Genomic DNA, 25670 nt, shown 5'->3' with positions numbered 1-25670 from the left:
ATGGCTGCCACTTTCTCTGTGAAAAAGGAAGCAAAGTTATCAGCAGTGAGGTTAGTAGCTGGGGGGGAGGAGGAGGGTAGAGCAGAGTTTTGAAGGTGGAGAATAGTTTCCGAGCGTCAGTTGCACCGTTGATTTTGTCATTGAAAAAAGTCTTCTTAGCAGCAGTGATGCTGGATGAGAAGGAGGCCAGCAGTGTCTGGTAGCTTGCAAGATCGTCCAGCGCGGCAGATTTGTGCCACTTTCTCTCAGCCGCTCTGAGATTGGAGCGCTGCGTTCGGAGGGTATCACTCAGCCACGAATGAGACTGGGTAGATCGAGCAGGTCTGGTGGAAAGTGGACACAAGCTGTCCAAGCATGAGCTCAGAGTGGAGCAGAGAGCTTCTGTGGCATCATTATCTTGTAGAGGGTCCATGTTCTCAAGGATGCCTGCGCCCAGGAGATTTGGAGCACATGAGCAATTTGTGTCTTCAGCTATTTCTTGCCCCTCTGAAGTTTCAAGACAGCTTTACCAGCACTTCTGTGCTTAGTTTGTCTCCTGGCACACCAATGACACACTACTGGCTGGGAGCACAGATGAATGCAACCAAAAGCTTAAAAACTAAGGGTGGTGCAAAGCGATGCAATGTTACAGATCTTCAATGATTCAAAAGACACACACACACACACACACACACACACACACACACACAGGGCTCGAAAGAGAAGAATGGCTGTCTCTGTTTGTTACATTGGTGGGCATGGCATACACATTGGAGTTCAATTCTGGTATCAGTCCTGAATCTATAATACTGCCCTAACAATAACTGCAAAAATCCAAATGATTGCAACCTTTAGGTACTTGATTGACAGACGGACAGAAACCCAATAATGGCTACTATAGACTTCGCTATACTGTATGTTGTCTTCAATTAGCTTGGTGAAACATGGTTACTGTTACGCCCGTCTACACCCACGCTGGCTTTGCAGTGGCAATGCAACAGCCTTTGGGTAGTGAATGGGCATAATTAGCTTGATTGTCCACACCTGAGGAGGTGTGGATAAAAGCCATGCTGTTCGCCCTCAGAAGGGGGCCTTGCTTTTTCACCGTGCGTTTGACGCTGGTGTTTTGCATTCATTATTTTATCCCGTATTTTTCTATTATTGGAATTAAACCCTATTTTGGTATACTCACAAGGCAGGTCGTAACAGTTACCCAGATAAAAGTAAAGTACATCTGGAGCACAGGTCAAATAAATGGCTGTCAATGAATAGATGAATAGGGAAGTCACTGGACCATTGCTATTTACTCTTCAGAATGGTTCATCTGTCTGTAGCCGTCACTGCTCCTCTGAGTGCCTCTATGCTGCTGACTGAGGGCAAGAGACACAGGTCATACCATCATGTGGTGGTCATACTCTGGTTAAAACAGTACACCATTTACTCATACACATGCATGCACAAATGCATGCGAGAACACACACACACACACACACACACACACACACACACACACACACATGTGCGTATATCCCCCTTTATGTACCGGTACGTCTGCTTTGTCTGTTATATGCAATCTTTCTGAAAGATGATTGCCTCAAGAATTCAAATTGAGTCGCCTGTTCTTAGTCTAGTGGGAAGTCATACCAGTGCTGGCTGCTATCTCAAACTGGATAATTGCACTGATATAGAAGTTAGAAGTTTCTGTGGGCCATCCTTACAAAGCCATGCTGAACTCTTTGAATGCATCTTCTCTTGAAATGCATTCGCAGCAGAGGCAGTTCCTAGCAGAAACCAAGGGATGCCAGGCATCCTCATAATTAAATCTCTAACAATGACACACGTGAAATTACATAAACCTACATGAAACATTTCACACATTATTATATTCTGATTCTGTTTATGCAATTTTTATTTTGACCATAAGTCTCATTGTACGTCTCTCATTTTACAGTAGCCTAGGCTTGCACATCTCTCACATTTTTGTTTAGAAAAATTTGCCAATCAGCATTTAGTGTTGTAATGCTCTGACTGGAGTGTTAAATAGAAAAGAATGCCCTGGTTATGTGTTTGGTTTCCATGACAACATGCTGTAAACTGCAAGTGGGAAGGCCAGGGAATCCAACCTGAGGTTGTCTTCACACCAATCAGATCAGAAATACAGTCATACAGCCAATACAATATTAACTACTTACTAACCGAGAGTGAGGTCATGCAGGGAAATATCAGACTGAGGCTGTAACGTATCGACCGAGCTATCGGCAAAGCCTCAGTCTGATATTTCCCTGCATGACCGAACGGTCGAGGTTAGTAAGTTGTTTATTATATGGCATTTTTAGCTCCTTTCATTTTGTAAAGGAAAAGAAATGGTAATTGTAAATAGAAAACATGCCGTTTTGTTCAGCTCTCAAGTCTTCTCACGACGCAGTTTGTTTCAGGCGTTGCCAAGCAACCAATTACTTGCTAACTTCAAGTTACAATGTTAAATAGAAAACGGTTCAGCTAAAATGGCTTTTTAAGAAGAAGAGTCTAGTCTAGAGGAAGAATGTTGCGCATAACCCCTATTTAAAGTAAAGTAACAACACAAGTGATTCAAACTATAGTAGTCTAGTCTTCATCATCACTTTCAATAACCCGTTTTCGCTGCTTCTGAATTTCCTCATGGCTTTTGATGTCTTTTTTTTTCTTTCTTTGAAACATTTTCGCTGCTTCTGAATTTCCTTTGGCTTTTTTTTTTTTTCTTCTTGATGTCTATCAATATTGCTCATTTTTAAGATGACGTCAGAGGAGGGCAATAATAATATGTATCAGACCGGCAGACCGGCGAGGAGGTCAATACGCGGCTGGCATGACTACCCATTAGCCAATCAGAATGCTCGTACTGTCGTTGCCATGGCATATAATAAGACAAATTATTACACTGAAAAATGTGATTTGTCCATTGGTTGATATTTAATCAATCTGTCTTTTCATTGGGATGATGCTTATTTGCAGACAACCTTATAGGCTAGACTAGAGCTTAATTTATTGTGTTGCTCTGCTTTAGCCTAAAGTTATATTTCCCAGGCGAACATTGCTGATATGCAACACACCTAGCTTAGCAAGAAATTAACTTGGGATAGTATTTTGAAACAGGTTTCTCTCTGCTTTTGTGAATAAAGGTATCCGTGACATACTTGTCACTTCAAACATGAATTTGACTAGTTTAAACCAGTCATGACAGCACCACTGCAAATTCATGGTCACCCTCTGTAGCTAATTACCACCCCACCCCTTTCCCCAGCCCCCATGTCTAGATTCATGTCGGGACTTCCTCGGTTTCAAAAGTGACAAGCTGATTCACAGGCAATAACCCCCCCCCCCCCCTTTCGTTCAGACTTTAAACCATTTATGCAAGAGCAGGAGTTCAATTCTTATCATCTTTTACGTAATTTGATTGTGTGTAGATAATCTTTCATCCACAAACATTTCCATAAAAGCACATGATGGGAATAAACTGAATAATTTGAAGTTAAATGATGTAATGTGGGTTGCCTGTAAGACCCCCCCCCCCCCCCACCTACTTCCACATCCACATCCACACACAAACATACACATATGCTCGGAATGTGTGCAGATCTGCTTTAAAGGACTTTGTGGCACTGATTGACCCCGTTGAACCTCCAGTCTCACATCTCATATCCCTTGAAAAACACTGCGGCTTTATTTAGTGGGTGACCTCTGTCAGATGTGTTTGCCCGAGACCTCTCTGTTCCCATCGGCGGCTTTAGAGCTCACTTTCAGCCCTCGTCTCTTGTCCATGAGCGTGGTTATTCCTCTGTTTTTTTTCTTCTCCATGACACATTTCCCTCCTTGCTGGCCCTCTTTGCTCCTATTCCTGCTCGTCCTGAAGGGCCCACTAGAGCAGTGGTTCCCAAACTACGTCACAGACGTGACATTTTCTCAGTGGTTTTGTTTTTTAATTAATGCTTGTTCATCGTTGCGATCATTGTTGTGTTTATTAGAAAGAAATACAGCCTTGCAGGGCAAAATACGGGGGAATATGGGCGATTTTGATACACAAAATGATGTTTCCGTCTGAGAGCTGCAATTCTGTTTCAAAGGGTACATTCCACGAATTCCGTCCGTTTTGTTATCGCGAAAATGTTCTCCCCGCGTACCCCCTGAACCACCCCTGGGGGTACGCGTACCCCAGTTTGGGAACCGAGGCACTAGAGCAAGACAGCAAATTAGATGCAGAGATTTCCCAACTTTTCCTTACTCGTAATAACATTCTTTGTACACTCAGTAATTGTTCAGACTGTAATCCATTATTCTGTAATTTATAACTGACATTTTAAGCACTTGTTTGATAAATGGCCCTGTGAGGGACTGAGGCAGCCACCCCACGTTTTGGGATGTGTGCTCACTGGAGTTGATGGTGAAATCAGGAAAAACGGTGCAGAAGATGGTGGCTTTCTTACAAAAATATATTCTTATTTATTTTACAAGGGGAATCTCTTCATTGATCCCAACCATGTACACAAAATAAACAATCATCCAAATGCAACAAACTAGGCCAACTGTATTCACTCAGCTAAACACAGTGTCCTCACAGCAGGTAAGTGCTCCTTCTCTCACACCTCCTCCTCAAGGAATGAGGCACCCTTTAAATAGTGCTATCACTTGGGCTAAAGTGGGTCCAACCAACCCTCGTTGGACCCAACCATTGAAGTGGGGGAGTCCAAGTCTCTATCTTGCTCTTACAGGGCAACACGAGTCAGACTCCATTTTAGTGCAACGCAACAGTGAGAAAGGGGGATTTCATCTTCTCACAGGCCCATACACACGATGGTTAATCAATCAATCAATCAAGCTATCAATTCATCGATCATTCATCCTTTTGTGTTATTTTATTTTGCAATCCTTCAATGCTGTCACGAACGGAGACTTGAAACAAGGAATAGGATGCAAACGCTCAAGGCGTGTTTTACTTTGATAAATCAAAAGGCCACGATGGGCAAACAAGGCAAAGAACTCAGGACTCAGAGAACACAGTATGTAGCGCCTTGCTATTCACAAACAATATCACACAAAGACAAAGGAAAAGTCCAGGACTTAACTAGAAACTCAATTAAGGCTACAGGTGACAACTAAACATGGAGGGAAATGCTAAACACTGGGGAGGATGAACGGACTGGAGTAGCAAATGGTGCCGGAGCAGGAACCCGGACTGGAGTGGCTGCAGGGACTGGAGCAGGAACAGAGGAGCGGGTTGCAGGGGCTGTGACAAATGCATTTGATTTCAACACGAGACACTGGCACAAATGTTTTTACTGCAATGCAAACAGAATGTGTTTCAGCTTCAGTGGCTTTTTTTTTTTTAAATCCCTCCATTACTCCATCACCTCAGAGTGAGGTTCTAACCGGATTTGAACTTCCTAGACCTTTTCATTGTTCTGGTGAATGGTGAAGTCCCACTCCCCTCCTGTGCTTATCCCTCCCTGCCTGCTCGCTCAACCAGTAAGCCTTCATTTAATTTCATTTCACAGCTTTCAATTCTCATTCTCTGTGCCCAACCCTCACCCCCTGTTACCCTGCTGATAGCAGAGGTACTTACCAGTGTTTGATGAGTGGATAATTTCAGCTCAAAGCCAATCCCTCTCTCTCTCTCCTGATGAGTATTATCTGGCTTTTATGTCTAACCAAAGACAAGCTTTCTCTCTGAAAGTGCCAGCGTGTTTTGAGCAACACCGTCCCCTGATTTGGAACATAACTGTTTAATGACCACATTTGCACATTTGTCTGTGTCCTAGCAATCAGTCATGTAATGGTAGGCAGCCCATTCACTATCATGGGACCATTGAGGTATAGAGCGTATGGTACAGCTATTTTAGTAGACATTCTGCCCTCTGTTCCATTATCGCTGTTTACATGGTGGTGATGGTCACATGAAAGATGAGACTGTATTAGAGTTCAGTAGAGTTTGAGTTAATATAGTATCTGTCCATGAAACCCACACACTGATTCATACGGTCTCTACGCAACACGGCACAGATCACCGGGTTAAGAGAAGGTCAGAGTACCACACGCAAACATGGGTTCGTTGATTTGAAGTTCTGAGAATCATCTTTTATTTTACCCTGAAGTGTGTCATGCTGTTGACAAAAGGGATGATCTGTGACCAGTCAAACCGACCCCTGGAAAAGGTGTTCATTTGTTATATTTACTGGATTGAATGAAAGGCACTCTGGGCCCACAGCGAACAGTACTGTGTGTGCTTTCTGTTGTCTGTAATTAATGAAAGAGGCCAGAGAGGAAGGATAGTGCGGTTATTTGTTCCATGACTTGTTTTGAATGAATCCATAGCAGCATGTCTTCAGCTTTCCTGTCAGGCAGATTGACTCTGTTTCCTGTTACGTGGAGTATCTACCACCTTCCTAAACAGACTTTTTCTAATGCATAGAGATATATGCTAACATCCAATCGATCACACGCATGCATCCACTTACGCAGACAAACAGTGAATGTAGTTTACTTTCTGACTGTATAGCACCACTTCAGTACAGCTCTAGCAGGTGACTGGTAATTCCTAAATCATCCACTCCACACTGATCATATGTAGTTAGCCAAATGTTTGATCTTCAAAACACGACCTGACTTGATGACAACTCCTATGACAACAATGTCTGAATTTTTTTCACATCAACTTCTGATATCTGTTTTTGTCACATTTACGACAGGAAATGATCGTTTTCCCAAGTCTGATGTTTATAGTCTAATTTTGTTCTTTGGATTTAATTTGTTCATGGGAGTCTGGCGGCGTGCCTCTTGTCATGTCATAAGGGGTAGAAGCACTTCCTGCCCCACAAAGAAGCTCAGGAACATTCTGGATTCCCAGGGAAAACATTCATTCATTCATTCATTCATTCATTCATTCATTCATTCATTCAAACAAACAAACAAACAAACATTCAGGGAAACAAAAAAAAAAGCACAGAGCGAATCGCTACCAATCAGACTAGATGACCTTTTCCATCTATACACTTTCGATTGGACAACAAGAGTGACTGTTTTGGCCTTTACAAAACTGTGCCGTACACCTCATCTTTTTATAACACCACACACTCTAGCCTGCTTAAACACTCAGGGGGAAGATTTAGTAGAGAATTATGAGATCCATGTATTGACATTTTGATCATGGCTGAATGAAATGGAGGGAGAAATGGAGTTTAAAAAAGCATTTCCAGAAATAGGATTTCTTTGCATTCCAGGGCTAATATCAGAGGTATTACGCAGGGGAGAGTTGGGAATGTGAGTCTGGGCCTCAGAGCTCCACTGTCCCCAGGGCTTCATCTCTCTCTTCCTCCCTCCTTTGCCCGCCTCCGCCCCAAAAACACTCACATGAATGATTTATTATATATGACCTAAATGAAACTGTTGTTGAGATAAACTTCCAAACTGCTGCCAAAAGAGTCGGACATCTGTCAGTAGCTACTGGCCTGAAACTGCGGGTCTACATCCACGTTTTAGCAGGTCTGTGGTGCTGCAGACAGATATTATTGCTAAAACCCCTGTGTTTATTACCTGTCACGGTCATGTCTCCCACTGTCCCAGAGTTCAGTACATGTTGGGTGACAGAAACACCCAAACTTCTTTTCGCCCACTTCTTTTAAGCATGTTTTAGCATTTTAGTTTTTAAAGCCTCACACAATTCTAGTTATCTATGAAATCTGGTGCATTTGAATTCGGGTTACACTCATCGTAATAGCAGAGTCAGACAACGCAGTTTGCCAGTGACGGGTAGGGTCATGTAGGCTAAAACCTCATCTCAAATGTCGCCCATGCCTGTAAGTAGTATTACTTTTAATAATAATCATCAGACTAAGATTTGTAGCTGCTGCTGGAAGCTCAGGGCTTGTATTGACGCCCTTTTTTCACCAATTATCTCAGTGTTTGACGTTTTCAGTGTGTGTGTGTGTGTGTGTGTAACTGCATATGTATTTACAGCAATATACAGTATTTTGTCAGATTTGACATAAATGTATTTAATTGCTAATTGCTTCTATTCCACAGCTTGTAAGTTAGTCTGTAATTGTTGTTTTTAGCACTCGGTTTCTGGCATTGTGCCTATGAACAACAGTCCATGTTTGTATTACTCCACATGGCAAGGTGCGCTCAACTGTATGCATGAATCTGAAAGAAATTAGGTCCCCAAGACAGAGTGACAAAGGTGGACCAGTGTGTACAGTGGAGACTGCCACATGTGTGACACTAAAGGCTCTCGTAAAAAACACATTGATTTAATTTGGAGTCCTGAACTATTTGGAGCTCTGAGTTTAATTAACTCCAGACAAGACCTTGTCCACGAGCTGCTGCTGATGCCGCTTTGTGTGTCTCTGAAGAGTATGTATGATGCAGCTTCGCTTAACCCCCCCCCCCAAACACACACACACACACCTCTTATCCTGGCTAGGTGTCACATTAGTAAAGCTCGGGGGATCAGTATTACCTTGGCTACTTATGACAGGCTGAGAGAGTAATCCGCTGCGGTTCTTGGAGACACAGAACTTATCACAGGGTCTCACAGGACTTCAGGGCAGACTGAACAGCAATACGGGTGCTGGCTGGCTGGCTGGCTGGCTGGCTGGTGATGGTGTTCTGCTCTGCAGCAGAGTTCTGTTCTGAAGCAGCAGAGATTAAGCTTCTCCCAGAGAAAAAATGTTTAATGTATTCAGTGTGGCACCCAGTGTAATGAATGTTAACAGCTTTGGGGAACAGGTTGCCGTTTTGGTGGGAGAATATGTGGTGACGATCGCGACAACCCGCTGCTCAATTTGTGCAAGTTGCCGGGAGAAACTGAGCATCACTTTTACTGCCACAGTGACTCCAACATTTCATTTGAAACACCAATCTGCTTTTTTTTACCCGACTCTCAAAAGTGCTGCCACAGATATGGAAGCTATAGGTCTACTGTATATGTAAAGGAGCTAAATGCAGTGGGTTACATAATGCTTTCCAGCGGGATGCATTGATATATGGTTTTGACTTCCTTTCGCAAGCCTGAGATTGGACTAGCCTCCCTATCATCTTCTGATCCATCCAGCTGGGGTCCAAAGCCAAAAAGCTGAGCAAGGTCTCTCTGAAGGCTGGATGTGCCAATTAGCGAGCTAGAACTCATCCTTTGGGATGCTGGAGATGCTAAATAACCCTCTGTACTGGTCCTCTGGTGGTGCAACCCTCTAGGACAGTCAATTAAGCATGATTTTCATTTGCTTTACATTTGCAAAGAGCTCTTGGGTGTTTTCACAAAGATCGAAAACCACAATGCATCTGAAGAGAGAGGATAGGCTTTGAGGATGTTTGGTGTGGATATGCTTTGATGGAACCAAATGACCTTTGACTGCATTAATATCACACATACATATACACATGCACCCAGACACGTACACATACACCACACCTCACCACACGTGCCTTACGTGTACATTCTTTCAATTGTGTTTTTATTCTGGTTTATGGACATAGTATGTTCTTTTTATTAATTATTGGGATGTTCCGTATGCTCTTCTTTATGTAAAGAACATTGAATTGCTTCTGTGTATGAAATGTGTTAAATAAATAAACGTGCCTTGCCTTGCCAAGAATGTGCTTTTAAGACCTGTTTCCATAGCAACACCTCAGTATTGCTAACTACCACTAACAAACTCAAAACCAACACCACATCATGACTAATGGGGATTGTGTCTGATTAATTCACACTTTATACACAACTTTTGGTACGTGGTGATCTTTTCACGATGAGTTTTGTACAAGTAATTAAAGTATAGCTTTACCCCGCTGCTCTAAGCCTTAACTCCACCCACATATGAGTTTGAACTGCTTCCTAGTATATGGCACAGGAGAGCAATTAAGAGGAGAGAGGATGGAAGGGAAAGAGAAAGGTAGAAGAAGGGACAAAAATAACTCCATGTGTGCGTGGCATGTACATGTGCATGGTGATGTTGTTCCTCTAGCAGCCTCGTTCCTCATTCTGCAGACTAAGGGAGGAGAGAGGAGAGAGATTAGGGAACAAGACGTGGGGGGGGGGGGATCCCTGTACCATGAATGGGTCGGAATGCCCATGGGGACCCGGTCCGAGTCCGACTCGCGGTCATTTCCCAATCCCTCTCCCGTCTCTCTCCAGCTCGCTTCCTGTCTCTCTCTACTGTCCTATCTGATTAGAGGCATAAAAGCCCAAAAATAAATCTTAAAAAAAAAAAAAAGATTAGGGAACAAGAATATGACAAATATCACTGACCAAAATGACCACGAGTTCAGATTTACTGCAGCATTCTGACAACATTTCAAAAGTGGAATAATTTTCACACAGATAGAGTCTACAGAAAGATGTTCTTTTTTTCAAATCTCTTTCATTCTGTTTTTATGCCACTAATAAACTGAAAAAATATATACCACTGTGTAAAATAAAAAAAAAATATCACCAATAGTACAATTTGCAGCACACAATGCAGTAATGGACATAAAGTGAATTAGAAGAACACATCAGATATAGTCAAACATGGACATATATTGATAAATTGATACTTGTTGTGTTGTTCGACTGCATCCACTAGTAAGTGACAAAAAGATAAACTGGAGCAATTCTACATGGGGCTTATTGGAAGTGACGGCACTTTCCATGGCATCTACTTCTACTATCATTATCATTCCATATGCTCTTTAAAGGACATGCATTGTACATTGAGTGTCTGATCCATGCTTCGCATGGAGACTCTTCACAGGGGCCAATTACCCAAGCTGTTGCCTTTCAAAAGACAGTAATCAAACAATGTTTAAAAAAAATGAAGTCATAAATGATGAAATCATGTTTGGGTTTTCAAAACGCAAAGGTTTTATTGGATAATCATATTGGATAAACACATGGCTTTTAGCAAGTCGACATGCAACGGACTGTGGCTGCACGTGGCTTGATACTCTGTATGGCTCCTCCATCTCCTGCTAAGTATAACTTTACTGACCAATCTCAGGTCCGAACACACAGGGCATGTAATTAAAATGCATTATGACAAATGAAGAGCTCTTTTCATGAGAGCTTTAGCTGAATGAGAGATAGCACTCATTATATTAAGAAGTATCTCTCCTGATAGAAGCAGAGAAACGAGAGAGAGAGAAAATAAGTGAATTACTGATGACTGAACGAAATGGCAGGAGAGTGAAAAACACGTGACACGCGGGAGGGAGCTGAATGGAGAGAAAAAAATGCTCTTAATTGGCACAATGTGCGCTTCACGGAAACACAGGTTGCCAGGACACTAAATGCCAACTTCTTCCAATGTACTGCCGTGTTCCTTTGTCTGACCTTCAGCAAACTTTTCTTTTTTTTTCAGGTTGGACCTGCATTTACTTTTCACTTTGTTGTTGTGGTTTTATGGACAATGTGTCGCAGTACACGCATCTGCTCGGAAGCGGCCCACTTCAGAGAGAATGCTAACATTGAAGGACATTGACATTGTTACATTGAAGGAAATTGGTGAGACGAATAGTGTTCGGCAGTCAGGTTGTGGTTGAACAAATGCGAAGGTTTTAAAAGTAAAACAAAGTACATTTGTTCCTATTTGTTCCTGTTGTAAATAAAGTTTAGGCAACAACTATCCACCCACGGTAAATAAAACGGAGTTACTCCAGTGTGAGTAGGGAATGAGTTCTGTGACGGGGCACCTGCGTGACCCGCCACTGCAGCCTGTAGGCTGCTGCCTTTACTTGACTGGGTGCTGGTGTTTTGTGTGTATTTTGCGTGTTTGGGTGTCTGTGTCTGTGTCCAGTTTATATGTACGTTATCCAACCCACGCTGTTTAAAATAATCACTCAAATTCAATGTCTTGTCATAAATGTTCCGTTTATTTAGTTTACCAAAACACATCGTAATATCACTTTGCATTGTCCGTCTTACCGTTGTTAGTGTTGTCTTCCGTCTGTTTGTTTGGTTGCGTGAATGGTGCAACCAAGCACGATTTTAAAACTAACTCCCGGGTTAACCCGATGTATTTCCGATTGTTTGGCTGAGATATTATGTGTCGGTTAGGCCTTCACTAAGCCATTGTTGCTACATGTGGCCTAGGCCATTTTCCCAGCCAAGTGGGACATAGTTTGTTTTGAGTATGGCTGCTGTGAGCCACAGGTGTTGGTGCCTGTGCCGATGACACACCTGCCGTATAATAATTGGCATGAGCCAATGTCTAGGCTACTTAAACTCGCTTTCCCTTTTGTTCGGGAGAGTTGCCTGGTAATAGGACGTAAGTCTTAGGTGCTCTCGCGTGGACTAGTTATCTTGGTCCTTTTACTTGCCTTGTTTTGTTTTGGGAGAGGTATTGTGTTTAATAAGGCGTAAGCCTTACGAGCTCTCACTGACCAGCTATTGTGGTCCTTTTCAGATAGTCGACTATTTATTGTACATATTTGTATTGAGGCTGTGATGCCAATGTATTTGTCTTTGCTCAAGTTTAATTTCTATTGCTTTATTTTTGTATTTAGTAATGTCCTTGTTTTCCTGCCTTATGTGAGGAAATAAAAACCTCATCCTTCTAACATCTTCTACCTCCTGAGTCCTCCGTGAGTTTACATCTAGCTCTAACCGTGACGGCTATCTCGACCTTTCACAAGTTCCAATTCAATTTCAAGAATCCTGTAAAATAATCCAGGTTTTACGAAAGGTGTTAAGAGAATGGTTCAAAGTTTCATGTACTGCAACATGTCTTGAATCATTTCGAGTAGGTGGAGAGGTATGTTTTCATTTCAAGAGGATAAGCCGTTCTTGTGGTTATGACGATATGTGTTTTGAATAGGAGAAGCTTAAAAAGCTGGTCTCACTAACGGTGCTTGCTAATTTAGCAAGAGGTATGACGGAAGCACTTTACTAGATTACAAAAAAGTTCCATGAAGTGGAGTGATAATTACAGTTGTGTGGTCAGGGATAATGCATCTGAATGCCTCTCATCTCATCATACAATCTCACTGCTAGGACAGAACGAACAATGGCAGTACAGAGAACACCACAAGCAGGAGATACTTAAACAAAGTAGGAGACAAAGATGAGTTTGAGAAGGTGAAATCCCCCCTTCTCACCGATTCGCTCTAGAATGGAGTCTGACTCATGTTGCCCTGCAAGAGCGGGAGAGAGACATTGGACTCATGTACACACACACCTAGTTATGTATTTCGCTAGCCACCCTTTCCATACGACAATGTACATTGTTAACCGATTGAGAGTTGGCGCAAGTTCAAGGGTTTACAACCCTGGACAATTCATACATAGTTACTCAGGGCCGTTATATGGTACTCCGTACTTCACGATTTCGGACACATGGGAAGGGCCAACACATAGATGGAACGCCCTGGAACGCCCTCTCCGTCGTCTCCGGGGCCCTCGGAGAGCTCTCCCGTGCACCGTTGAAATTCCTGTCGGTCCGTCATGCCGTGCTGTACAGCGACGGATACCCCTTGGCCGTGATTGGTCCGCTACGATATAATTTCCAAACGACATCATTTCCGGAATCTCACATTTCTGGACCTCGCGTTTCCTGTTTCATTCCCTATATATCACAATACCGCCATGTTTAAAATCCACACAAAAACTTAAGAAGATGGAGATCACGAACATAGACATATATATGTCTATGATCACGAACATCGAAGAGCGCATTGCGGAAGAGGTCCGGAAATATCCTCACCTCTATAACACATCGCTAAAAGATTACAAAGATGCGCGAACGACTGCCAATTCTGCAGCGGTAGAGCTGGACACTAAAGACTGCGACTGTTTCCTGTTTCATTCCCTATATATCACAATACCGCCATATTTAAAACCCACATGAGCGCCAGCATCTGACAGAGTAGGTGCCAGAGCCCGGCAGGAGCAGACAGCAATTAAAATATTTTGTCCAAACAACCTTTGGACATATTCATTCATATCATATCATGAGACATATCCAACAGCCTCATTAGAATCTGCATCGACAATGATGCCATCTGACAGAAATAGCCTATCTCCATACAGTTCATTTCTTTTAAACTTGCTTTATGATGCATTTGCCGCCTGTAATCACGTTGTGACAGCTAGGATACAAACAAATTCCCGCAACAGGAAGAAGGCTGTTATCCTAAATGTGAAGTTATTTTATTCTCAAAAAACGCCCGACAGCAAGTAAAATATTTAGTCGCTCACACAAACAAGCCCCGTTAAACTCACAAGCGCGCACAAGAGGGAGATAAGCATATTGAAATAAAATTATTCACATTGCAAGATCGGAATGAAATGGCCTACACATTACACACGCTAGGCATCTGTATATGCCTAAATAAAACTCACGTTATATGCTACACCAGAAGAGGCACGAATAAAACAAGTCTTACCATTGAAGATTAGTTTTTTAAGTACATGGCCACATTCGTTATAAAACTATCTACATAGTCCAACCATCGAGGTTTAATCCATGTTGTTGTGGAGAAAGAAGATGGCATCAATCATATTTCATTAAAGCTTCACACTTCTTACATTGGACATATCAAACAGCCTCATTAGAATCCACATCGACTATGAAGTCTTCCGACAGAAATATCTCCATACAGTACATTTCCCCTCATTAAGTGTCGTTTTAAACTCTCCAGATGACAGTTTCTTTTAAAAAAAAAAAAAACGTTAAGTGCACAAAGTGATTTAATTTACTCTCAAAAACGAACTTCTGCATTATGTGAAGCAAACATGTTCCAGTGTTGGGAAAGTTCACTTTCTACATGAACTAGTTCAGTTCATAGTTCACAAATTTTAGAATGAACTAGTTCAGTTCATAGTTTATAATTCAAAATTTAGAACTAAGTTCACAGCTCCAAAAAATGGAGTTATTTTTTTCAATATGCTGCGAGTTATAATTTTTCTGCAATACCGCTCTCGGCCTCTACGCAACTCGGCGCACACACATTGTACTTGCTTAAAACACACAGCTGTCACGCGGCAATTACCGGACCAATATCTTTCAAACTCGGTGATATTATTCACAACTCATTTGTCCTTCATTCTATCAAATATGATTAAACGGCATATGCACCCGTGAGGCAAGGGAGTAGAGTTTTGTTCAGTTATCTCTCTAGACTGATTACTGACCAACCTTCCACCTTTGAATAATGTAACTTATAAACACTTAGTTTTAAAGCCCTGTGGCCGTCATTAAAATATGTGTCAATAAACGAACTTCTCCATTGTGTGAAGCAGACAAGTTGACTTTACTACTTATTAAGATGTTTTAAATATGGAATGCTTTATGTCTCTCAATTTGCCAAGATGCTGATTATGGATTATCCGTGTGCTCTGCCCTGCTATTGTTTCTAACAATACAATATTTCTTTGTTTGAGTGTGGTTGTTTAGTGCGATGGGGGTATATTATCGTTACTGTCTATAAAGGAAGACATTGCAACAGGAAAATCTCCTGCTCATCTCCATTTGCCCCCACCTGTCACGTCTCTGCGACCCACCAGTTGGGCTCTCCCCACACTTCGAGAAACGCTGTGGTAGGGGGAAATTGACAGGGTGGTTGCAATAATAATAAAAAAAATATTATTATTTTAGTAATTGATACACATGAAGTTTAGTTTAAGGCAAAGGGTAGTGATGGATAAAGTTTTCTATAAAAAACAAGTGAAGTCTTTCATTCTCACTTTCCACTCTAAAACTATGAACTGAACTGAACTATGAACTGGTTCAGAATTTAAATGGTGAACTATGAACGTGAACTATTCATGTTTACTTGTTTGAACTGAACTTTGAACTGGTTCATGAGAGGTGTGAACTTGTACAACACTGTCAGCTTGTCGGTCTTGACGTTCAGATGCTGTGCCTAAACTAGCTATAGCCTACCATCGTCTCGTCACATGATAAAATAGAGACTTGACATTGGACCACAACATACATATTACCCAGCAATCATCATTGCAAATCTGAATATGACGAAAATACCAAAGAAAATAAGAACGTATTCATTTCAGGGAATCGTTTTTTAATAGTTTTAATATTGTATATAAGAAAAGCATATAATTTTGTTATAGAGTGCTACTATTTTCCCCACAAATAATACCTACCATGATAGAGATAAGTTTGCCCTTTCAGGTGGTTATAAACCATTAGACACACTTTTGAATCTAATATCATGTGACTACACCTGCTGCACTTATCGTCTGACAAGTGACAGCTGGTAGGTGGGGGCACACGTGTGATGAGAGGTGGGAGATAAACAATGACGATTTCTAACTTACAAAGACGTAACAAAGCAACGTGTTTTCGACAAAAAACCGCTTCTCCACCTGCTGTTCTGGCGGAGAATTGTTTTCAGCACCCCCAGCCTTTGGAGAACCATAAAGGCAACAGAAATGCTAATTAATCCGTCCTATCCGGCGGCACGCCCATCCGTAACGGAGTCTGAGTACCATACTGGCACCTTCACACTCTCACACAGCACTCCTGTCCTGCTGCCCGTATGCAGAAGCGCGCGCCGCTGAGAAGCGGTATTTCTCCATGTCCCACGGGGGAGGGAGAAGGCAGTTGTCTGGAGGGTCGTTTGATGTTATATTTGTTATGTATGTCAATATTATGTGGGGTGTGTGTAAGGTGTGTATATATTGTAAATAAATGGTTTTGGGTGCATTAGTGAACTTGGTGGTGTGCTTATATATATATCAATCCTACTTATTATGTTATCTATAGGACTAATGTGGGGAGGGCTACCCCACCGACATGGTTGGGTCCAACTAGGGCTGATTGGTCCAATTTAGCCCAGAGGGCAGGACTATTTAAAGGGTGCCTCATTGCTTCAGAGAGTGGCGGGCGTTAGATAAGGAGGACTCACCTGCTGCGAGCTTAAGTGAATACTGTTATTGAATACTGTAAATACTAATTACTGGGTGATTAGTTTTTGTAGTATTTTGAGTACTGTTTGAGTTTTGATTCATATCATCATCGTTATCATCATTTATATTTGTTTTGTGTACATGTTTTGGGGTCATAGGAAGAGATTCCCCATGTGAAATAAATAATAAATTATTTTGGAACAAGCAACCATCACCTGGACTGTTTTATTCCAACTTCACCACCGACTCCAGTTAGCCTTGGTCCCTCACAAGGAGACAGTGTTACTATCACATATTTGCCATCAGGCTTGGACTGGCAATCTGGCAAATGAGATGGCAGTACTAGATTGGTCTTGACTGGCCAATTACTCTTGTGCCGGGATTCATTATTCTTCAAACACCCTGATAGGCAGACCAGTCAGATTCACAGAGGAAAAAATTTGATATCTCCTTACCATTTGAATTATATATTTTGTAGACACCAAATTACAACAGTGTAAAAAAAACTGACATAGACACTAAAACGGATATATATTCAGCTCCGTAACTTAAAACCATAGCTGACCCTCTGACCTCGAATTTGCAGAGTGAAACCACATGTGCCTTACGAGGGCTGCATGCCAGTTGGCCGTTGACATATTGATTCCAGTCCTGAAGAGCTCATCTAAATTGCTAAGGAGTCAGCACACTTTGCAATATGCTGCAACCTTTGAAAAGATGGGTTTCACCCAGTGGAGTTGTGCTGTACTGTGTCCCATGAAGATGCATGATTTGCAGCCTGTGTTGGTGGCGGGGAAGGGCTGGATGATGGTCTGTGTTGGAGGCTGATCGATAAAGGTTAAATACGATGGAGATGTGTGCGTGGGCCAGCCAGAAAGTGCAAAATGTTATACTACACCCTGCAGGCTAATCTTTAACCCAATGCGTTAAGTCAGAAATAAAAAAAAATCCCTGCAGTGCGGTTGGCCTTTAAAAAGAGTAAGAGGTCACTGTTTGTATTTGAGATTCGTGGTATTTGAGAAGCCGCATGAGTGGGTTTCAGATGGTGCCCGATGGGAGCGTGTTCTGAGTTTCCTTTCTGTACTTAGGGGTCCCAGACGTCTCAGAAATGGAGTGGGGTCCCCTGAGGGTGTCTTAACTCTAGCCCAGCTTCGTCCTGAGGCCCACTCATGTCAGACTTTAGGGTTGTAAGGCACCCCCCACCGACCTACCAACTTAGCTGAAGACATGTCACTCCACCAGGTCCTCATTTAGATGCATGGAGGAAAAGGGTCACTGCTTCACAATAGGTTATCCGAACCATGAACGCAGATTACATATTCCCATTTATGAGCACCCTGCCTCGTTTCAATGTCAGAAAATCCTGCATGATGCCATTACTGGGTGCACTACTTATGAGGCAAAACATTCCTTCAAAAGGGGGCCATTATAGGAGAACGCCACTGAATGCTCAGTTATGTGCTCATGTTGGGGTTGTCACGGCCGAGAACAGCTTCCCCTCATTTCACAGTTCACAGCTAAGTGACATAAAACTGAATTATAGCAATTCTATATGGGGTTTACTGGAAGTGGCAAGACTTCTCATGGCAACAGGTACAGCTACAACCTTTAATTCTTTCAATCAGGGAACCCTGATTGTATATCCATTCCTGTTGCAGTCACAGCCCTGCTCTGTGTTGCTGGTATTTAGTGAGAGACAGATTTACATACATTTCATTAATGCCTTAATATGCCATACTGATGGCTACATAGTCATCCATGCTTGTCATGCCAAGAAAAATGGAATGTATTTCTATGTGATTCATGAATGGAGTGGATAATGTATTGCTATGTGATTCATGAATGGAGTGGATTTTGTATTTCTATGTGATTCATGAATGGAATGGAATGTATTTCTATGTGATTCATGAATGGAATGGATTTTGTATTTCTATGTGATTCATGAATGGACTGGATAATGTGTGCCTGACATATTTTGGGTGAGAGAAATCCTGCCTGTTTTTGTTGTTGTGGTATGTCTATGGCTCATTGTGCAGTGTGCCTCCTGTGTCTGTCAGTGGTCAGTCATGAGTCAGTCACAGAGAGGGTTAGCATGCTGAAACTGTTGTGCGTGTGTTAGGGGTGTACAGAGACAACATTATCTGTTTCTGTATTCGGACAGAAGACCAGAAGTGCCAGATGTCATGTTAAATCGGGGCAATTGTGGTATTTTCTAATTATTGTGCCTTCAAAGCATCAGATTGATTGAATATTTACATACAATGAACAAGTATGAAGTATATTTCCACATCCTTATGCTGTACTTTTCTTCTCGCTGTCTTCTTTTTAATTAAAAGTTTCATGAACTGTCACATTTAATTAACGTGTAGTAACAAAACAACTACTTCCTATATAAGTCCTATGTTGCAAACAGAATGGGTATTTTTATCGTGTGGCCATCCACAATGATAATGTCAATTATGGAGCTGACTTCGTTTTTCCAAATAATAACGAGCAGCTTCAGGTAGAAGAAATATCTGTTTCCATCGCATTATTTGTGCCTTCCCGATTCAGATTCGGGTACATCCCTAGTGTGTGCACGTGTGTGTGCATGTGTTTGTGTGGTCATATGTGCTCTGCCTATAATATAATGTACCTGATGCACACTGACTCACACACTCCGGCTGGAACATTCTGTGCCATAACAGGTGTGTGGTACGGTGCCGACACGTGTAGATGTGGGATGACGGAGTATGCATACAACTAAATGTACTGCTGTGCATCACCTAATGTTTCGTACAGCTGAATGCTTTAAGCAGAATAAAATCGCACCCACGTGACTGAGAGTGTATCCATGTCTAGGGGTGGATTGGGTTAGAGGTGGTCATGTTGTCTGTGTTTGTATGTGGGTGATGCTAACTGTCACAGTCACCTTGACCTCGGCAGGATCAGCTCTGAGCATTATTGATTCAGTGGGAACCACTGTGCTCAACCATGTCTTGCTAATAATAGGGGTACGATGACACAGTAGTTGGGGAGATAGTGAGGAAGAGCTCATAATCTCATTAAACCTGTAAATTGACATTAATGACACATAAATGACATTGAGAATGACATTAAAATTAATAAACGGATGACTTAAATTCCTTGATGAGATGAAGGTATTAACTGCAACACTTTCGCCCCACACCACAAATACAGGAACTTCCAAAGGCACTAAAGAAATGTCTGTGTGCGTGAGCTTCAGTATGTTTGAGCATCGTTTTGAGTGGAGAGTCCCACCTGAGTTCTGTGTGCATTGCAGCCAATGGAAAAATCCCAGCATGACAATGTGACTGAGAACTGAGAAACTACTCCAGATATGTCTCACGCCAGAGCATCTATGCTGGCTGTTTGTTTGTGTGTGTGTGTGTGAGTGTGTGAGTGTGTGTCCCTACTCACAATGCTGTGCAGATTACAGAAGCATCTGCTTGTCACAGGAGGGCAATGTCATATCTCACACTCAGACACATGTGCAGGCACAGTGCTGCCAGTGTAAACCATAAATAAGAGATGAATGAGACTAAGGTGAGTGGTCCATGTGAATACGGTGAAAACTTTTATCCACATGATCCTCTTAGATCAGCTAAACATTTAAAATTCTTAAAAAGTATAATATGACATACTTACACTATATATAAAAAAAACATTCTTTGCATGTTAAAATGACATTTTATGAGACCCTTTAGCGCATGAATCCCATATCTGCTATCTTCTTTGATAGCATTTTAATCACCATATACTCATTTTACAGTACAGTGAAGGCATACGTTTGATCAGCACCACATATATGGGAACCACATCCGCGACCTTCAGGTGACCAATGCCATGCTGTATGTCAAGTCACAAAAGAACCACTTAGCTTTCTATCTGTCTTTTCACAGGCACATCAAATATGAATGACTCACACAACCCATTACCATTCAAAATGGCTGGAACGAATGCCCAGCCACGCGGCTAGCACAAACGCTAGCCAACTAAGCAGGAGCCTATTTACATAAATTCCCGAAATTACCCCATATGCCTTATTAGATTCACACATGAAAGCACCCTTTTTTATTCTGGTCGCACAATTAGGTCCTAGGAAAGGACTGACAAGGACCCCTCTAACGGCCATGGCTTCAGGACCGGAAGTGCCTTTGTCAATGGCAGTGAACACCGAGAGCAGCATGTTTGAAGTGTTTTAATGGAGCAAATATATTAGCAGCCTAGACCTTTGCATGCTCAATGAGCTGTTTGTCCTTCGATATGCAGTGCTAAATTGAGCTATTTATATTTTGACATATGGCTGTAGTAACGGCTGTTCATAGATATAGCTGGAAAGCATGTGGAGAAAATTCACTATTTCCGGCTCTCACCACAGAGGAGTGGCCGTGGCCTTTCTTTTCAATCATTCTTTCTCTCTTTTTCTTCATTTTTTCTATTTCTTAAATTTTCATTTACTTCACAGTTCTCTTTCTTTCATTTCACTCTCCAGGCTATGAATAGTTTATTGTTATTGTTTGTGTTTTGTTTTGATATTCAAAGCATACTCCCTTGACTCTCTCCTTTTTTCCTCTCATCTCCCCTTTCCACCCTTTCTCTTCTTCACCTCTCTCTCTCTCACTCGCCTGTACCCCTCTCCCACACTTTCTGCTCTCCTCTCCTTTCCTCTCCTCACTTTCATAATGCACCCAAAGGTATGCTCAATGACCACAAAGAGATTTAGAAGTTCCCAGAATTTATGGGAAGACAGCTGGTTTACATACAGTGGGTGGACACACACACACACACACACACACACACACACACACACACACACACACACACACACACACACACACACACACACACACACACACACACACACACACACACACACACACACATTAAAGCAGTGCAGTGTGAAATTGTAAGAGCCAATAAAAGAGCCTTGAGAACAAGGACAATATGCAATACAATATGACAATACTTTCCCATATGCAATCTACAACCAATTTGACAGATATGCAGGGTGCCTGAGTGTTTGACAAAGAGTGCTTAAAGACACAATCATACATCTGTTATTCCTGTGTCATTTTTCTGACAGATTCTCCAAACCTTGACTCTTTCCCAAAGCAGCAGCTATTACAAAAAAAGCTTTAACTTAATTTAGAACTTTTCAAAGTTCAAAAACCGTTGCCGTTGCCATTTCAAGTAGTATAACATAAGGTATCGTCTGGTAGCTGAAACCACTGTACATCCAGGCCCTGTGTTTTTTTTTGCCTGCTAATAGACCATATCCTATACAAGCAGGGCATCATTAGGATCAGAGTAGTAATCCAGACAATGCGGGCTCGGTAATAAGATGAGAGACCAGCCTGTTATGTGTTCTCCAGTGCCCCCCTGGCTTATGAATATTCACTCCTTGGGCATCAGTGTTTTTTTTAACAGCCATTGGTCTTCCATAGAAATCTCTGATTAGTCCCGAAGCAGTGTTGGGTTTGTACTGTATTTTAATGCAGAAATGGCATAATGCGCATTTGACCGAGATAATGAATGCTACAATTACAGCCATAGAAGAGGCTCTCTTGTGTCTCCGTCTGTGGAGGGTTGATTGTTTCTCTAATTGGGCAACCACTAACGAGCCTTGTTAGCACACCTGCAGTTAAGTGCCCTGAATATTAAAATCCATAAACATGAGAGAGGCCACATTGGAAAGAATGAGAGCATGGGATCTGTGAAAGCAGTGAACTATTAAGGAGTGGAAATGGCATTCAGGGTGAGTTGGCACAAATTACCTAAATAGAAAAGATGGTGTTTTGTATTACCGTTGAACAATTATTTTGAAAATTACAATAAGTTAAGGGCAGTTATTGGCCATTAACAAGTGTAGTTCTTTTTCTAGGATTTTACCGGCTTTGTATTCTTAGTGAGAGGATGCCTGCTGTGAAAAAAGCATCACTTTACTTTATCTCTAGTAAATTACCAGAAACAAGTTACTGTAATAATTTTTTCGAGTACCTCACTGTTTTTGGATCTACATCAGGAATACGCCTACAAACAGCAGTATCTTACAGGCAGCTGTTGGTCCGTAAGTTATTTCAATGTTGTTTTATATTGATCTGCTGCTATTAAAGTTCCAATAAGTCTACTGCTTTGGAATCGGCCATCCTATCGACACTTTATGAGATTTCACATTTGCTGGTAAACTTAAAAAATAATCACAGCCATCAAACTCATTTTCCAATGAAATACTTTGGTACATCATGGTAAATGCTGTGGCTATACAGTCAACCACCGCATCCTTCTGTCCATACTGTCAAGTATGGGCATTTCTGGCAAGGCGCACTCCTGGTTTGAATCGTACCTCACTGGGCGCTCGTTCAAGGTGTCATGGCAAGGTCAGCTGTCTGTACCTCACCACCTTACCACAGGGGTGCCCCAAGGCTCGGTGATGGGACCACTTCTCTTTGCCATTTACACCACTTCGCTGGGCCCTATCATCCGCTCGCATGGTTTTTCCTATCATTGCTATGCCGATAATACTCAACTGTTTCTGTCTTTCCCTCCTGAGGACACCACTGTCTCGGCGCGGATCTCGGACTGTCTTGCTGATATATCCACATGGATGAAAAACCACCACCTTCAGCTGAACCTGGCCAAAACGGAACTGATGGTCTTTCCAGCCAAACAGGCCATCCACCACATCAGCATCAATATTGACTCCTTGTCTCTTGTTCCATCCAAAACAGCAAGAAACCTCGGGGTCATTATTGATGACCAACTGACTTTCACGGACCACATTGCCTCTGTCTCTAGGTCCTGCCACTTTGCGCTATTCAACATCCGCAAAATCAGGCCGTACCAAACTAACCTAACTGGAATGAACTACCCAGCACTACCAGAGCAGGGGCGTCCCTCTCTACCTTTAAGAAGCTCTTGAAGACCCAACTCTTCAGAGAGCACTTCCCGTCCTAACTGGCACTTCGACTAGTGCGTAACTTGCAATTATAGCAGTTACATTTCTGCACTTCTTTCTTTCTTTTTTATTTCATTTTGTTATATTTCTTATGTAAAGTAGTATTTATTTATTGTTACACCAGGTTCTATTGCTCGTAGCGTGAATATTTTCTCCCTTGTACGTCGCTTTGGACAAAAGCGTCTGCTAAATGACTAAATGTAAATGTAAATGTAATGTAATGTAATGGCTATATCCATTCTGTCCGGTGCATTTCTGATTGGCATCAGAATATTTTTCATGAACACCATCCTGTTACATCATTTGTTAAAATCGGTTTTATGGTCTGCGATAGCACTGTAGTACTGAATAGCTGTAAATCATAATTGCATTATGGGAAAATGTAACTTATTTGTGTTAGGATATGCACCAATGAGGAACTCTACATGAAATGTGTTAAAGGTCGGGATAGCTTTGCGGTTAGAGCTTGATGGTATACTCATAGGAGGACTCAGGAGGTGAAAGTTGTTGAAAAGATGGGATTCTTTAATTACCCAAATAAGGCCATAAGGCAATAAAAACAATTACAATAATAAATAAATATGAATTAAACTTTTCAAAAAGACAAATAACTAGGCATCATAGTCACAATCAAATGAGCAATAAACAGTCGACTAAATAAGTAAAAAGGACCACATTAGCTAGTCCCTGTAAGAGCTCCAAGACTTACGTCTTATTAAACGGTGGCTCTCCCGAACAAAAGAAAAGGCGAGTTTAAGTAGCCTAGACACAACCTCCAATTGGCTCATGCCAATTATTAAACGGCAGGTGTGTCATCGGCCCAGGCACCAACACCTGTGGCTCACAGCAGCCATACGTACAAATAATGTCCCGAACAGCTGGGAAAAACACTACACCATGGTAGCAACTTGGCTCGGTGACGGCATAGCCGACACGTAATAAAGCAGCCCAAAATACATTCTTAACAATAACAAGACATTAAATTTGTGCTGATTTTAACTAAACTAAGACACGAACATCAAACATGCAACACACACACACACACACAAAACACCCGCACCCAGTCCAGTAAGGCAGCAGCGGCGGGTCACTTAGATGCCCTGTCACAAAATGTCAGGCCTTTTTTGTGTGATTAGTTAATGAGCTATAATGCTACTTGTTGAATGGTGTTAGAGTTAACATTGTGAATGATGATATAACCCTCTAGCAGAAGCTTTATCCAGCCAACCATGGTATTCATATTGTAGTCCACCTGTTAGTACCATCTTAAAATTAATATAATATTAATTAAATTACTATCCAGTTATTTTTTGTAGCTGTTCTTGTGCTCTTTTCATGGACTTTTGTTAACGTATTTTGTGTGATGTGAAGGATTGTTTTGGTTTTGTGTTTCAAATTCATGAGAAGATATTGGATTAGCAGTCAGCAAGTCATTCTTCAGCTCAACAGGTAGGGCAGTTGCTAAAGCAGCGTATTACCAGCACTGAGGTCATAGGTTTTATTCCTAAGAAATACAAAATGATTACGTTTGTATGCAACCTTAACTTTGTTAAATAAAATAGACTTCATAAATGGTAAGCACGTAAATTCTACATATACTACTGTGAACATACCAGCACCTGACCAAATGTATTTTCTCATGTACTGTGCCTATGAGCTCATTTATTGACATATATGACATTAAAAACTACTGCACTGTACCATGATCAGAGATCAGTTTATATCCTTACACTTTTGAATGCTATGCTGCTCACATCTTTACAATAATATACTACACACAGTAAAAAGGTGCACACTCATTTCTAACCATGTGAAGATGGATGGGGTGAAAGTATAATACAAACACATGATGCATGGTGA

The 25670-nt window shown here is 41.7% G+C and overlaps 1 protein-coding gene across 1 annotated transcript in view; it reads right to left on the bottom strand.

Annotated features, from left to right (window-relative positions):
- Positions 1 to 3699: 3699 nt before the first annotated feature.
- The window catches only part of LOC116224445 (golgin subfamily A member 6-like protein 22), a 48769-nt gene continuing 26798 nt past the window's right edge, over positions 3700 to 25670 (bottom strand). Inside the window, exon 8 of the mRNA XM_031584234.2 lies at positions 3700 to 3874. Within this exon, the coding sequence (XP_031440094.2) occupies positions 3700 to 3874 (175 nt within the window). The remainder of the gene's footprint in view (positions 3875 to 25670) is intronic.

This window comes from Clupea harengus, chromosome 17, assembly GCF_900700415.2.
Source record: "Clupea harengus chromosome 17, Ch_v2.0.2, whole genome shotgun sequence".
NCBI classification, from domain to species: Eukaryota; Metazoa; Chordata; class Actinopteri; order Clupeiformes; family Clupeidae; genus Clupea; species Clupea harengus.
The sequence above is the reverse complement of the archived record's forward strand: the minus strand, read 5'-3'. Positions and strand labels throughout refer to the sequence as shown.